General features: G+C 38.5%; 1 protein-coding gene across 6 annotated transcripts in view; it reads right to left on the reverse strand.

Moving 5' to 3' along the window:
- Positions 1-620: 620 nt before the first annotated feature.
- The window catches only part of LOC121869315 (Down syndrome cell adhesion molecule-like protein Dscam2), a 53789-nt gene continuing 37001 nt past the window's right edge, over positions 621-17408 (reverse strand). For 2 of the 6 annotated variants that reach the window (XM_042370575.1, XM_042370573.1), the window contains exons 22-32: positions 15344-15605; positions 13877-14059; positions 12126-12311; positions 11592-11698; positions 9160-9349; positions 6684-6855; positions 5928-6113; positions 5440-5603; positions 3019-3204; positions 2702-2894; positions 621-1138 (exon numbers count right to left, since the gene is read on the reverse strand). In XM_042370575.1, the coding sequence (XP_042226509.1) occupies positions 820-1138; positions 2702-2894; positions 3019-3204; positions 5440-5603; positions 5928-6113; positions 6684-6855; positions 9160-9349; positions 11592-11698; positions 12126-12311; positions 13877-14059; positions 15344-15605 (2148 nt within the window). In that variant the 3' untranslated portion in view covers positions 621-819. Of the gene's footprint in view, positions 1139-2691; positions 2895-3018; positions 3205-5439; positions 5604-5927; positions 6114-6683; positions 6856-9159; positions 9350-11591; positions 11699-12125; positions 12312-13876; positions 14060-15343; positions 15606-17408 lie in introns of all 6 variants that reach the window. The other 4 variants (XM_042370574.1, XM_042370577.1, XM_042370576.1 and 1 more) reach the window with 4 other exon arrangements.

The following is a 17408-nucleotide window of genomic DNA, read 5'->3' on the forward strand; positions in this document are numbered from 1 at the left end:
ACACAACTATGTTGTAGTAAAAATATTATCTTAACTTTATGATGGCATGCACACACAATTAATAATTAAGAGAAATATAAATAATATTAGGTTTTTTAACACTTACATTAGTAGAAAAGATGGCTGGGCACACGGGGATGGGCGGTTGGTTCCGAGGCAGAGGGCAGATTATTGGCCCTCACCTGTATCACTTGTATCAATTGTATCACTATCCACCACAGAGGCTTGCAGGGCCTCTTTGTCAAACCCCCCAAAGTTCATATAAGTCCATATCCTCACTATAATTATCACTATCACTGACTTGGGCCGGCTGTAGTGGGTGGCGGGTGAAGAACTGGTCATGTTTTGATGACTGGGCGACCTTGTGCGCACCATTTTCGCGCCTCTTACACAACATGGCGGATGGCGGGAGGTTTGGATCCAAAAATGGCGCGGCTTGCCAGCCGCTCTCCGCGTAATGGGGTTCATGACCGCGGAATGTGAAAATGTTAGGTTCTGGCAAGGCACCGCGTTAACGGTGAAACGCGGAATGCGGGACCGCGTAATATGAGGACCAACTGTATTTGACTTTAAATCTTATTACTATCTGCACATTCATGTACACTGAATAATAGAAGAAATATATTTAATTTTTTATTGATGAACAGTTTGACAATACATAATGATCTACTAAAACCATATAGAATAATATTTACATACTTGTAGTAGATAAAACATTTATCAGTACCAGGGGATTGAGCTCCTCTTAATATATTGTAAAAAATATATACATTTTCTTCTGAATTCGAGATAGAAACATGTAATACCCTACATCTAGTGTTACACATTAATACTATAAGGGTTTTTTTGGGACCCTTGGTTCAGTTTTTGTTGATGCTTCAGTTGAGTATTCTGCTGCTGCTGCTCATACCGCTGCAACAATACAGTCAGCTCAGCGGGCATGTTATCATTTCCACACTTACCAGTACTTCTTCTTGAAGCTGAAGCATTACTCACATTACTGCCTTGTGCCTGTGACATTTCTCTGTCACACTCTGCCTCAGAGAGTTCCCTTGAGTCGGAGAAAGCCGAAGGTGGATGAAGGGGCCTGGGAGGGGTCAGGGGAGAAGTCTCACTCGAGGAAGAGTCACTCCGCACTCTGAGACATCACACAAACTAAGTTGGTACAGTATCATGCAGAACATTTAGAAATCATAAAAATCTATTCTTTTTTTAATTAGTAATTTATATAAATATTAAAGCAATAGTAAAGTTAATTAGGATAAAGTACTGGAATGCAGTACCTGTATGTCTATTTTTGTAACACATATGAACTTGATATTAACTATTAGGGTTCTGTACACATGATAGGATTCAACTATCTATACTTTCTGGATTAATCCCCAAGGTACTCTATACAGATTGAAAACCCACAACCTCTGACATTAACAGCTGGGATTAATCCATTTATTAGCATGGTAATATCTCCCCACTACAATCACAGCCCTAAAGGTGGCATTAGAAGCAACAGACACTACATAAATTCATAGTACGAGTCTGACATTTCCCTAACATGTTGAACTTTGCTTTTCATCCTTATCAGTCATAATGCAATTCCAGGACTCCATCCACTCAGTTTCAGTCATTTTTTCGAGTTCCAGGCTAGGCAGACCTTCCCTAATTGTGATATCTTTCAGAAGTGTATCTTGCCTCTTTTCCTCCACATGAAATCCACATACAGTACAGTACAGTACAGTAGTCCAAAGTGTTAGTATAAAAAATCCAATTTTTTGTTTTTTTTCATTTTTTTACATTACAGAAGTGTTTATTTGATTATGACCCATTATTGAGTGAGTGAGTGTCATACCCATACTACGACTTGGAACTGGTAATCACTTTCACAGTCAAGTAACTCAGCCTGTTGTTAGTTAGTCTTTTATCAGGCAGGAGGGGTTTGATCTGTAATAGAACTAACAAGAGAAAGACAACACTACAATTTGAGTTATTCACTTTTTGGCATTTACTGTACATGGTAAAGAAACTCTCATCTAAATGAACTTTGTTATGAAAATATACTGTACAGTATATGTACAGTATTTAGTAAAATATATATTTTTCTAATGTTAGCTATCCTTATTTCTGGAGTAGATATTGTACATCAAATACTTTTGTCACAGTATATGTACCAAATGTTTTATATACTGTATACAATACTACTGCATGTTGCATAAATACGTATATTGAAGAAAAACTAAGAAAAGTCCTATCACTTAATGAAACTGAGGTAATTATATGGCACAGTTGAGTCAGTGAATGTAAAAAACTTTATGTCCTAATGCCAAGACATACAGCATTTTATGAAATATTTATGAGGATACATTCTTTTGCCTATCAGAGCCTCCCCAGTTAGAGAAATAAATATAAGTAAAATATTAATAAAAGACAATTTTTGTGATAAAGTCCAGAATGCAACGTCTAGCTTTATACCTAGGTATGTAAATGCCTAGCATTAACTCGCTAGGCCAACATACAGGCAATTACTCATCTGTGTTTTATGTGAATCCACTTATGGTCACCTTACAAGCTGTAAACATGCAGCAAAGACAGTCTATCAGTGGGTAAATAACTATTTCTAGAGCATGAAGGAAGGGTAAAGGGAATGGTGCGAGCTGTGCCAGCCACGGTCCACCTACATAGCTCAGCCTCCACTACCTGAGACTACCTGGCATGGCGGACAGGCGGCAGCGGATGGGGCCCTACACGCACTGTTGCTTGCTGTTGTGAGGCCAGCTGTTGTGTATGAAGCTGGTGATGTTGCTGTGGTGGCATTTGTGGCTGTTGGTAATGCTGCCGCTGTTGCACAGGTGATGAGGCATCGTTACTTTCAGTACTGGAGTCACGTCTTGTAGCTTCTGCTGTGAAACCAATTAATTTTCATTTGTATAAAGACCAGACTCGCAGTTTTAAGAAAAATATTTGTCAAGTGAAAAACAATACTGAATACAGTATGGTATACAGTATCCTTTGTAATTTACTCACCTCTTGAGCGACTTCTGGAGCGATGTGGGCGAGTGCGTGTATCCTTCACAGATTCTTCAGACCACATCCTCTGTTCTGTAGTCCCTACAGCAGGTATTGGTGTTGCTGAAGGAGGCTGTGCTCCAGGAATGGACTTTGGGCGGCTGCCATACTCTCCACGGTTTCGGTTCGTGATGTAGGCAATCTCTAGAGGAGAGTAGCAAACAGGAATATCACTTAATGTAAACTGTATTAATGCATGAATGAAGTACTGGATGTATTTCAGTTACACATCCAACATATCATTACAGCAGCCTTTGGTCTCAGTTATCCTGATATTATTATCAAACTATAATAGTAATATCTCAGTTAGCCAGAATCCCTGTTATCCAGAACTCTCCAATAGCTGAATTGAGATTCCAATTTTTTCCAGGTTTGTGAACAAATTCCAAGGTTAAAAATTCTGGAAAGTCTCTTCAAATCTTTTCTTGGTCTGGGAGCAAATCCAGGGATGAAATAATGTGCAATTTCCAGAAAAATTTGAGAAACTTTTTCCAAGTTATACAGGTACCTGGAAAAATTTCAGATTTGAGAGAGTCATCTCTTTATCCGAGAATCTCTCATTCTGAGAAGTGCTCTGCACCAATTGTTCCGGCTAAAGTGGATATCACAGTACCATTATCTCTTCAATATACAGTACTATACGTATTTCTATTTCATGATTTACAAACATGCTAGCTTTATAATATATTGTGCATCCCACTGCTTCCATCTACATCACCATTTTATAATGTGCCGCTGATTTAGAATACCGGGTAATCTGCAAATGTGTACTCCCAGGCTTTTCAAATTTACCCCAGTTGACTAGTAGTAAGCCATTGGTCACTCAGTCCTCTATGACAGCTTGTGTTCAAAACAAGAGATTTAAGAGTTATTTGTTTGTCCTAAAACATAGGAGTACAGTATATCAAGTCATGATGCTCAACAATACATTATCTTCACTGTGTAAATTACACTTTATTTGATACTGTTATAAACCAGTTCTTCAGTAACAACTCCCCACACTTCATTCTCCAATTTCCATGAGTTACTTTTTACTGTTTTCACTTTTATCCTCTTTGCCACTGATCGGCTCGTTAGCTGCTTGGGTGGTCGATTACGTCTGTTACATACTGTCGGGAAGTACTGGGCATGTACTGTCTCCTGAATGTATCTGAACCTGCTCCAGTGCTTGTCAAGTCTTGTTTTGATACAGATCACACTCGGTGCCATCACAACACTCTCCGGCAGGTTGTTCCAAGAGTTCACAACTCTCACTTTGAAAAAGTTTGCCCTCACAGTTTTCTGGATTTGTGGCTTCTTCAACCTCAAGCCATAAAATTTATTTGTTTGAATTCCTCATTTAGTTCGAATACTGTATGTGTTTTATAGGTTAAGAGTGAATATTTTTCACATTTCAAATCATTTTGCAAGTGATTACACATCCAATAACCTAATGACTGGGTGCGAGTGGTGTGGTGTGGTGTGAGGGAGCTGTCCTACCCAGTGTCATAGGTACCCACTCAGCATTGCTGTAGCTTCCTGAATGACTGGGTCCAGCTTGAGCTATTCTAGATGTTTATAGTAGAAATCTGGTTATTGTTAGATTAGAGTTATTCTGAGATTTCAGACTGTTCGAGTAATGCTACACAAAACTAGTTTGTTTTTAATGAACATCCCAGGATTTATTAGACATGTACATATTACTGTATATGTACCGGTAATTGCAATTTGATGGACAGACATGTTTATGAGAAAATGGTAAAGTAAAAGGCAATTTCTTACAAAAATTACTCATAGTATTTGTTATTACAGTACTTAGATACAATAAATAACCTTACCTGAATACTGTAGGCTTACATAGTGATACAACGTCTGTAATGATATCTTGCATGGACTGATGCACTGGTACCCGATTTTAAAATATACTGTATCCTCATAATTCAACCAGTGTTAATATTAAAACTCAGACTGTTGCACAATGTGCAGGAAAAACAGATCTGCTGTACAAGAAGGTGTTCAGGTGTGGCTTGCAGATAGAATGCTAAATCTAGAAATACCATGATCAACTCTGAGTCATGATAAAAAGTAGCCTTTGGTTGGTACTTTTGCATTCAGCATACAAAGTTAACTGGCACCCTCACTAACATCCAGCTATGCCATGATAGAAAAAAAATAAATGTCCCCCTTGAAACTGATGTGATGCAACAAAAACTTCCAATCCATGAAGTTTCTTTACTGTAACACTTAAACCAACATTTAAAATTGTCTGCAGCATTTTCTAATTGTCTCAAGAAGATTCTCTACAGTACAGAATGGTCTTGTTCTGTATGTATAAAATCAATACAAGTAATATGACTAGTCAACAATTATGCTCATAAATATATCCACAATGTTAAATACCTGTTTCTTTATAATGTGACTGAGATCGCTGCCTTCCAATCTGGCCATATGCAGGTGACTGCTGAGTGTGTCGATCACTGTGGACAGGGTGGTCGAGACAGTCGCGAGGGTTCATAGTGTGCAGGGACAGACCATACTCTAAAGTACCCTCCGAACTTCCCACGCTAAGTACAAGACCAAGGGAACTCAGAGGGAGAGATAGAAGAGGAGGTGAGGTGAATGAATTTTAATATTGCAAGATAATTAACAGAAAGTGAAACCAAGAGATGAGGTTGAAGAAAATCGAGAAACAGATCTGATATGCACAAGGTGAACAATTCTTTTATATCATTATGGCAGATACTGTATTACTCAATGTAAAATTAAGTAAATCAATTTATTATCATTCAAATATTTACATTTAAACAATAATGAAAAACTAAGAGGAGCCTTATGGGTCCAGAATTAAATAACTTGAGAGATTCAGCAACAAAGCATTTCATAAGTACCTGAAAGTGGCATAAGGGCAAATCTCATAAGGGTCTGACGTGTCATCCTGAGTTTTCAGAGAAGCTAATGAGCCTCGGGGCTTTTTGGTGGGCGTAGGAGAGTACAGGTGAGTGCGGGTGATCTCAGAGTTGCGAGCATTGTCTTCTTCTCCACCGCCCTTATTGTCCAGGCTCTCACCCTTTCTGCTGACCAGACAGAAAATAAATTTTCAATTGCTTGATGATCAGAGACAGAATATAAATTTACTCTCAACAAGACCATTGAAAATATGGCAAGCCTCTTGGTCTATATGTACAGTAGGATAATATGACCTCCTGTATGATGATGACTTGAAATATTTGTAAACCTTAATGTAGTGCTGCTGCTCATGTATACAGTACTGGAATTCATCTTTAGATAAATAATAAAAGTGTTCATTAGTAGGTTGTAATCATGTAATATCAGTTATTATCCAAGATGTGTTTGTGAAATCACAAATGTCAATGAAGAAATCAATGTTAACAGAGAAAACTGTGAGAATATACAAGAAAGAACTTGAAGAATATGAAAATGGCACTGATATACTGTACTGTACTCAGGGAACATGACAGTGACAGTCATTTTGAGTCAGCAAAAATTTAATAGGCTTTTCACAATGGCAGTTGATCACAGTTCCCAATTTTACTATGAATAATTTTGTTATGCTAAGATAAGGTACAAATCCAAAACAATTTCATGATAATTAAAACTTTGCACCACCTTTAATGGAAACTCACCTGTAGCCACCATACCTTCGTCTCCTGACAGCTACGCAGACACAAATGATGAGAGCTGCAGCCAGTAGCAGAGCACTCACCACCCCTGCCACCACATGAGCATCTAACCAGCCAGTTGCTACTTCTGGGCTGCCCACCAGCACCTCCTGTACTGGCTCAGCTGTAATGGATCCTGCCACAACAAATTGTGAATTAAGTATCTCTGACTGTTAGTTGAGGAGAGTTTTAGGGAGACAGTAGACATAGAAAATTAACACTACAATACCTCATCAAGGACCAAATATGCCTTGGAAATTAAACTAAAAATATAAGAGAGAGATATCCTTCATGTACACCCACTAAAAAATTATTCGGCACCCGTGTCATATTGTATCATGCCGTAAGGGTGCCGAATAATTTTTTAATGGGTGTAAATTACTGATTAAAGTGAGATTTATTCACTTTACCGAGACATGGTGAATAATGAAAACCACAATCCCATTTTGAAGCTTGAAAATTTGCCTTATGCTTAAATTTTAGTTTCTAATTCTTTAACATAAATTTCAGACTCGGATTACGACTGACCTATGAGAAGTGTGGACAGAAATAAATGGAACCCCCACTCCTCATCAGCCCATGAAGCTCACTTCCCTGAGGCAAGAGTGAAGAAGAAAGTAATTTTCATGGAGGCTTCCTCAGGTCCTCCATTGAAAAATTTCCTGTTGAGCCTAAGAATGCATGACTGGTTTTACTTTTACTTTTTTACTTTTTATCCTTCGCCACTGATCGGCTTGTTAGCCGCTTGGGCGATCGGTCACGACTCTTTTCCTTTATATTCTTCACCAAAAGGTCGGCTCGCTAGCCGCCCGGGCGATCGGTCACGTCTCTGTCACGCACTGTTGGCAAATACTGGGCAACCGGCTCCTGAATGTACCTGAACCCGCTCCAGTGTTGGTCAAGTCTTCTCTTGAAAGAGCTCACACTCGGTGCCGTCACAACACTTTCTGGTAGATTGTTCCAAGAGTTTACAACCCTCACTCCGAAAAAGTTTGCCCTCACGGTTTTCCGGACTTGCGGCTTCTTCAATCTTGAGCTGTGACCCCTTGTGGGGCGAGCGTCCGCCAGCTCCAAGTAAGGACACTCAACTGAGTAGTGCCCCCTGAGATGCCTATAAACCTCAACTAGGTCCCCCCTTGCCCGTCTGTAGTATAAGCTAGGCAAGTTCAGGCGCTCCAATCTCGCAGGGTAGCTGAGATGCCGAAGTGCAGGCACCAGCTTGGTGGCCCTCCTTTGAACATTTTCAACCAACTGACAGTCCCTAGCATATCTCGGGGACCAGATGGGGTGACAGTACTCCAGATGGGGAAGCACTTCACTCCTGAAGATCGTCACGAGGGACGGACCGTCTAGATATCTGAACGACCTTCTTATAAGACCCAATAATTTATTTGCCTGATTTACCTTCTTCTCACAATGGCCCGAGAACTTCAGCTCATTGTCAACATACACACCTAGGTCCTTCTCACACACAGTCTCAACTAGTACATTTTCTTCATCCCGTGGGGACATATGGTACGCCTCACTTAAGACGCCCCAGGTGCATCCTCTACACTGCGTGACATTGAATCTCAGCAGCCATTCCTTCGACCATTCCTGGAGCCCACAGAGGTCCTTCTGCAGCTCTTCACAGTCCGCTTGGTTCTTAATTTCCCGAAATAACTTGTAGTGACCACGTTAGTTTTATATTTTTCTAAGGTTTCTTCAATAAAGACAAATCTGAGAAAAATAATAAATAAATACCCTTGAAGGAAGCTAATTAGTCACTGACAAATGTTGCTCTGGAGAGGTCCTGTGAGAGTGAACTTTTAAGATGCTAACGTGTTAGATTACAAACATGAACATGTGAGTTACATATAGGGGGCCCTAAGACTACTCTTGCTGAAATTGGATCAGGATTAACCCTTCCAATGTATTCTTGGATATGCTTACAAGCTGATTCACAGTGTTGATTGGTGGCCTCACAAAGGAAACCCACCAAAAAGCACACAACTGTGGTAGTGTACACCACTAGGGACAATCTCCCATAAAAGTGAACAATGGAATTCCACAAAACTCCATTGATAGATATTTAACAGCCAACCCCTATACTCTAGGATGCTTCCAGCCAGAAAGGTAAATAAAAAACATCATGACAATTAACTAACATAAACCATAGTCCCTTATTCTGATTCCCTTTCCACCAGGTCACTTAGTCACTTGTCCTGACCTTGTAAAAGCAAAGACTGGCTTTCCGAAGAGACAAAATTATTATAATCAATGGATCTTCAGCCAGCTGAGTTGCATCATCATGTGATAAGGCAGTAAGCATTAAGAAATTCATATACGTACTGTAATTCCCCATTTATTCAAAACCTATAAAATAGAACAAAAGGAGATTTTTTCCAGGATGAGGTATTTATTATAAATGCAGAATAGTTGTTTTGATTACACTACTGACCTCCACTATGGTCCTTGGTAGCCACACGGTACACAATAGATGTGTCCCCTGCAGTAGAGGCAGCAGTGATTCGGAGGAGGTGCCAGGAGGCTGACGTGAGGTCACATAATCCTAGATCTGTGGTGTCCCGAGTCACATGTGCATACAATGGTGCCCAGGACACCTCAGCTTCCTCACTGCCAAGTTCCACCTGCCAAGCAAAGCAATAAAAAAAAACAATGAAATTTTAGTTTAACAGGTAAAGGTGCTGCAAATAAAACATTTTGTACCAAATTGTTTCATTTGATGCATATGTGTGTGTGTGTAAAATTAGTCATTACAATGGGCTAACATTCAACATTCATTTAGTAGTGTTATTTTACAATTACCTGTAATTAAGGCATATGTAGATCAATTATGTGGTCAATTTACAGTTTAAGCCACAACTACTGTTTGACCACAAATTTTAGTTTTTCTCATGGTATTTGGTGTGATTAATTTGAATTTGAACTTCATTTCCATTGGAAATAAGTCGTTTTGGACTTATCACCCCCCATACAACCTGACCCAACAAACCAAAGAAACCTACCTAACTATACCTAATTTCTTAGCCATCCCAGCCATATTAAACAGAAAGTACTTATTTTGATATTTGGTACCAATGAAAGCATCTTTGTTGAAGCATCATGGTGTAATTTTACGTTTTTTGTGGATGTGGGAGAATGCTCAGACTGAGTGGGTCAGTTGTAAACAAACAGATGATACGCGATGACTGCGATGACTGCAGATTTACGTTATTTTCTTAATTGAATTAACTTTCGGTTAATTTCCATTTGCGACGGAAATGGTATTACAAAATGTTGTTCCTATTGACAAGATATAACTAACAGTAAACACAAAATTGCTCTAACCGAGTTGTGGCTGTAACTGTAATAATACTAGTTATGTATGTTGTCTAGCTAATGAAATGTGCAGGTGCAGGTGCATGATGAAGGGGAACCTAACGTAACTTAACCAAACCTAACTTAACCTAATCTAACCTAACCTAGGCAAACCTAAACTAATCTAACCTAACCTAATTAAACCTAATCTAATCTAACCTACCTAGCTAACATATCCTAATCTAATCTAAACAAACCAATATATTGTACTCGGGTTCCCAATAATCCTGAAATCCATTTATTCTTATAAATTTCTTGCTAATAATCTGTAATGTAGAATTCATTGAGCAAAAATCTACAAAAGTTCCATTATCTAAACGTTTATTGATTAACCTTTTTATAGCAAAGATTAATTTATTTAATATAACTCTGTCCTGAATTAACTACATGATTATTATTCAATACATAGTTACTATTACTAATACAACTACTGCTACTAATACCAATTACATTATTATTATTTATTATTATTATCCAAACTTGAAATTTTATCTTTACAGTCAATAATTCATACAATTCTAAAACACTTTTCTTCTATGACGTTTCTCTCGCAACTGAACTATATTATTATTACTACTATCATTGTTATTATTAGCCATTTAATTAAAGTAATACTTCTTTGGCCTCTTTAATACTACGGACAAACCTTTAAACTCATTCAAAGTTTATTTACACCAGTTTTCTTTGTTGCCATAAGAGAAAATGAAACTCTTGTATGGAGGAACTTATTTACTTTTTTATTATAGTTGTGACGAGTGAGGCAGAGATTAAATAAAAACATATTTAAAACTAGAAAAGTATTGAGGTTGTAAAGGAAATATAGAGAACATATATACATTGTAGGGTTGGGTGTATGGCATTACAGAGAAATTAAAGTAGCATAGAGAAAAACCTTGGAGAAATTAAACCAGTAAAGGAACAGGATATGAGAAGAAAGGTAACAAGTGATTTTGAAGATACTGAAAACGGTATAATAAAACTATAAATAAATAAGGAGAGGAGACAGGAATACAACAAACAGAATAAAAGGCAAAATTAGAATAATAGTTATAAAAGCAGAAGAGACAGTACCTGGGAGGAAAATTTTCAAGATTAATGGAATCAAATGATGGAGTAGAGGAAAATATTTCAAGATGCAGAATGGAGAGGCATAGAAAGAAGATAATAACAGGAAGTTTGGAAGTAAAGATGAAAAGCTTTTATCAATAAAATATGCTGTCTCGTGTAGAAAAACTTGTCATGCCTTGATTTAAAATGTGGAAACTTGCTTATGTCTGCATCTTGTTGAAATAATCTTTTATTTTCTGTGGTTCACATAATGATTAGTAATTTGTTCCACATACACCTGAATACTTCTACTGTGGTTAATACATTTAATTCAATATTTCTCCATAAAACTTATTTACAACATAATAAATTCGAATTCTAAGAAATTTCTAGATACAGTTGGATGCAGACTATTATGTTTGATATTGTTTGAATTCAATGCACTGCCTATCAATATAATATTACCTTCCAGTGTGTGACAGGGCAGCCTAACTCAGGCCAGACATAGAGACGAAGAGTAACACACGTTGAGTTTACCTCAACTAATCTTGCTGGATCAGGCCGACCTGGAGCTGCAAAGTAACAAGAGAGTGAAGTGTTTTTCATCAGGTAGTTATGCATATGACCTGTGATGTTAACTCATATGACAAAGCCATTTTATTATGGTTCCTGAGCGCAATGGTGGTACAGAGTACTGAGTATTAAGAGAATACAACATCTATCTTTTTGGTCAAGCCAGCTCAACAATGTGTATGTGGTGTGAACTAAATTATAATGCAGTAAACCCTACTTAATATGCAATTTCTTATGACACAATATTTGAGTTTTTCAATTGTAGGTCAAGTGTTCTGGTATTACCATGTACATTCACGGTCAAAAGTAATCATGCACTCCTACCGGTAAGTTCCCAGACATGACGCTACTTATTGGTAAGGTTTAGCTGAGGGAAAGAAAACAACAGTTCATTACTCATAAGAATGAACAGCGGATTGTACTCACGGCTGCCGAGGGTGTTGGTGACAAGGACGGGGCTTGGGGTGCTGGTGCCATGGGTGTTCCAGGCTGTGAGGTAGAGGTGGTGAGGGGCGCCACAAGGCAACCATCGTACCATCACACTTTTCACGCCAGGGTCTGCTCCCGTCTCTACCCACTCACCAGCCCGTTGGCGATGGTGCACCGTATATCCTGTGTAAGGTCAAGGTTTTAGTGAAGTATAGTAAGTTAAAGAAGGAGGTGTGTGTTTTTGGGGGGAGGTTTTCCCATTCCCCTGTGTTCCTGATGATACAGTATTGTTCTTGCTTTCGTGGCTTTGAAAGTAAAGCTACAGGTATTCCCACCTGAAGTATAGTAATTCTGAACCGTGCATGAACAGGGGTATAACATCGACTTTTTTAAGAGGCAAGGGGTTGTAAATTTTCAAGCTGGAAGGGACAACAAATTACATATTATAAAACTGAAAATCAACAATTTATTTTTATTTCCCCTACACCTGGGACTGTGAAGGTGGCCATGTCTAGTGTAAGCCTATGGAGCCCACTTTAACTTTTATAATGGGGTAAAGCGTGGAATTTCCCCCATTATCACCTGAATCGTGAATCAAAATCTAATATATAATTTTCAACAACAGAACAATGCTCTCCCAGGCCTATGGTCTTATCTATGAGTGGCTGGCTGATCTGTTTCACAACCACAATTGCCAGTTTCTCTCTTCTTCTAAATGTGACCAGTCAACCATTATCAGAGAGCTCCATCAAGTTATATAGATCAATTTGTGTTGATAAGTCTATTTAATTTGGGTAATCTAGACTAAAACTGACAGCAGAGCTAATGAATACCAGACCAGGTGTTAAGCAATTTGATAAATTTATACAGTGATATCCCCATTAGCTGGAACAATTGGTGCAGAGCACTTCCTGGAATGAGAGATTTCTGGATATGAGACGACTCTCTCTCTAACCCGAAAAATCTCCCCCATCCCTGGAATTTTCCTGGTATCGGGAAATTTTTCTAAGAATTTTCTGGAAAATCTGCCCCTCGGAAAATCGTTCCCAGAGTTGTAATTTTCCGGAAAATTACGGCTTTAGGAACGATTTTCTGAGAAAATTTCAATTCCGGCTATCGGAGAGTTCTGGGTTTAAGGGTTTCCGGCTAACGGAGATATTACTGTATTTGGCCTTAGTGGAGTATCAAGTTTTATTGGCAAGCTGCCATGAACAGAAAAATATTAGACCCTTTCACTGTGGTTGGCAGTGAATGGATATTATTTTTTACTAGGGAGCCAAATTTTATGGATTTACTTCTGAACTGTTTCTTAACGTGTGACTCCAGGAACTTCCCCTGCCATAGTTTGCATAATTTTTTATGATGCAGAACTTTGAATTTACTGTTTTGATCTATGATACTTTTCATAAATTGTTCTTTGATAAAGAAAAAAAAATGAGCTTGAGCTCCCTGCCCCGAGCCCACAAGCATGGGCAGGTAGAGGGTGACCTTAATGTAAATAAAAGGTATGAGGCAGATGTGACAGATGCTCTCCTGATTTCAGAGAACAATAAGATAAATAATGAACAAGAACAAATATTACTTCTGCAGATGAAAAGCTTCATTCACACAATAACTTATACAGTATACTGTATAATAAATATATTGTACAGTAAATCAGTCATTATTGTGATGCAATTCTGAGGCTGCTGCAGTACGTATTAATAAAAATAAAAAGTTACTGTTCTATAAATTTAATCTGTACTGACCAAGGATGGGAGCCCCTCCATCACCAGCTGAGGTAATGGTGAGGTTAAGGGCATAGTGGGTGGGATGGGCGAGGTTGAGGGTGGGCGGCGGAGGTGTGGTGACTGCCACCACCTGGTGCGTGAGACTGTCCCCCCCTACACTGTTGCGGACCCAACAGGTGTAGTTGGTGGTTTCCCGCACAGCTGTCAGTCGTGAGAAAAAGAACACACCTCAATAAAAAACAATTCCCTATACAGTAATAGTATTACAGTACATGTACTGTAATAACTGTCGATGTATTGTCATGTTATGCTGTGTACAGCTGAATACTCCACTTGTGATTATGCTTGATCAAATACTGTACTATACTAATATTTACTTTTATTCTAATAATTAATTTTTTCACTCTAATATGAGTAATGATAACAATCAATTCTGCCACGACAGGTCACTATTGTACATTTACAGTACTGTATATGACAGTGTACCAAAGTGAGAATTAAAACAAAATCAGAAATGATAAAAAAAAATATATAAAAATGGGAATTAGGGACTTTTTATTGCAAAACTGTATCTATCAATACTGAATAGTGACTACAATGCTTTTAATATATTGTATATCCACATTCTTTTTTTCTCACATAAGTTAGTATAAAATGGTTTTCCTGCATTCTCATTACAGTAACTGGAAGTTTTATTTATAAGTGTGAAATTGGTGACATACTGTAGTCAACCCTCACTTTACGCGGTTAATGTAACCCACAGGGTGCCGCGGAAAGTGAGGAACGCGTAAAGTGAATAACATAACATATGGGATTAATTGAAATAGAGACTGGCCCGACCCCCAAACTCCACTTTTTGACGACACACAACTATGTTGTAGTAAAAATATTATCTTAACTTTATGATGGTATGCACACACAATTAATAATTAAGAGAAATATCAATAATATTAGGTTTTTTAACACTTACATTAGTAAAAAAGATGGCTGGGCACACGGGGATGGGCGGTTGGTTCCGAGGCAGAGGGCAGATTATTGGCCCTCACCTGTATCACTTGTATCAATTGTATCACTATCCACCACAGAGGCTTGCAGGGCCTCTTTGTCAACCCCCCCAAAGTTCATATAAGTCCATATCCTCACTATAATGATCACTATCACTGACTTGGGCCAGCTGTAGTGGGTGGCGGGTGAAGAACTGGTAATGTTTTGATGACTGGGCGACCTTGTGTGCACCATGTTCGCGCCGCTTACACAACATGGCGGATGGCGGGGGGTTTGGATCCAAAAATGGCACAGCTCGCCAGCCGCTCTCCGCGTAATGGGGTACATGCACCGCGGAATGTGAGCACGTTAGGTTCCGGCAGGGCACCGCTTAAACGTGGAAACGCGGAATGTGGGACCGTGTAAAGTGAGGGTTGACTGTATTTCATATGAGTGCAAAATTCAGTTTTGCTCTGCTGTTGCATTTGGTATAGCACTTACCTGTCAAGTGTAGGTCTCCCCCAGGAAGTAGCTGAGTGAACTGACTACTGGTGATGGTGGAGCTTCCTTTTGTCCAGGAAATAGTGGGTGGTGGTGACCCCAGGCCCCTGCATCCCAGTGTCACACCTGAGCCTGCACCCACTCGCCACGACCGTCCACCACCCACAGCAATTGGGGTGTGCGTAGGTGTGGGGGTGGGCAGAGCAGTGAGTCTTGGGGACTGGCTGCCCTCACCTGCCACTGTGGTAGCTGTCACCCACACCTGCCAATTTAGCTCTGCTCAGTAATGTGAGGAGTCAGAGTGGACTGAGATCAGCATAAGCAATCTTTCTACAGTAATGTGTTTACCTGTACAGCACTGAGTTATGTGGCCAATATTTACCTTAAAGACAGTAAAACCTACATCAAGCAAACGTAAACTAGAAAGGTCAGGCTTAATTTCTGCACTGATTAAAGCAAATTAGGGTAACTGAGGTTTCCAAGAATATGAAGCAGTTATTTACTACCTACTCCAGTTATAGACATCAGAGATCAAATTTATACAGTATAGGCACTCCTGAACATGCTGATTAAGGATCTGTTGACCAAAATTTGATATCTGGATTATTACTTATTCAAATGACTTGCAAAAGTACGTAATTTCAATTTTCGAAAAGCCATTTGAACAAGTAATAATCCAGATATCAAATTTTGGTCAACAGACCATTAATCAGCATGTTCAGAAGTACCAATACTGAGATTTTTAACAAAATCTATATTTTGACCAAAAATTCTGTAAGGCATTAGACTTACAATTTTTGTCATTTTCGGCCAAAAAAATAGATTTTGTTCAAAATCTCAGCATAGGCACTCCTGAACATGCTGATTAAGGCTCTGTTAACCAAAATTTGATATCTGCATTATTACTTATTCAAATGACTTGCAAAAGTACGTAATTTCAATTTTCGAAAAGCCATTTGAACAAGTAATAATCCAGATATCAAATTTTGGTCAACAGACCATTAATCAGCATGTTCAGAAGTACCAAACCTGAGATTTTTAACAAAATCTATATTTTGACCAAAAATTCTGTAAGGCATTAGACTTACATTTTTTGTCATTTTCGGCCAAAAAAATAGAATTTGTTCAAAATCTCAGTATAGGCACTCCTGAACATGCTGATTAAGGCTCTGTTAACCAAAATTTGATATCTGCATTATTACTTATTCAAATGACTTGCAAAAGTACGTAATTTCAATTTTCGAAAAGCCATTTGAACAAGTAATAATCCAGATATCAAATTTTGGTCAACAGACCATTAATCAGCATGTTCAGAAGTACTGAGATTTTTAACAAAATCTATATTTTGACCAAAAATTCCACTTATCTTAGTGTTCAAAATCTCTATATCAAGCATAAACATTCTGTACAATATGTAATCATCTTATCTTAGTTAAAAGCAATGTCTTTCATCTCACTGCTGAGTATTTGCAGTCAGGTTTATGTAGTATTCTGTCTCCCAATTTAACATCCCTTTCACACTCTTGAGATAAAAAATCTCACTGCAGTCTTCAACTTAACTTATGGGTAGTTTGTTGTCAAGGCTCATCTTATAGGCACTGAACCCCCCCCTTCCCCCAGTACTAAACTAAATGACAGAGAAAAGTTCATAGTAACTTTTAAAAGAGAATTCTACATACTGTACAGGCCTGAACACTTTCTGATACAGGAGTAATGGAAATTAACCATTCAGGTCAGAAGGCATCCTGTCACACTGCCCAGACCACACTACAACTCCACTCTATTGAAATATAATGAATCAAAATTTCTTAAATAAGTATGCAGAGGTTAGCAAATGGCTTCTCTATTGTCAAACTTTAATTATAATATCGAGAACCGCATAGTTTCAACCAATTAAGCCAAAACAGGCCAGCAATTATCTTCCTAAACATGCATTAATAAAGAAGTGATAGTGTGATCCCAGTTGCAGCTGAGCAACTGATCTACAACTGAATGGATCATGTACTGTATTCTCATGTAACATCTGTCCCATCAGCTCTCAAAGCTGCAGTTCCTTAATGGAGTG

The sequence above is a fragment of the Homarus americanus genome, unplaced genomic scaffold (assembly GCF_018991925.1).
Source record: "Homarus americanus isolate GMGI-L3 unplaced genomic scaffold, GMGI_Hamer_2.0 scaffold36734, whole genome shotgun sequence".
Classification (NCBI taxonomy): Eukaryota; Metazoa; Arthropoda; class Malacostraca; order Decapoda; family Nephropidae; genus Homarus; species Homarus americanus.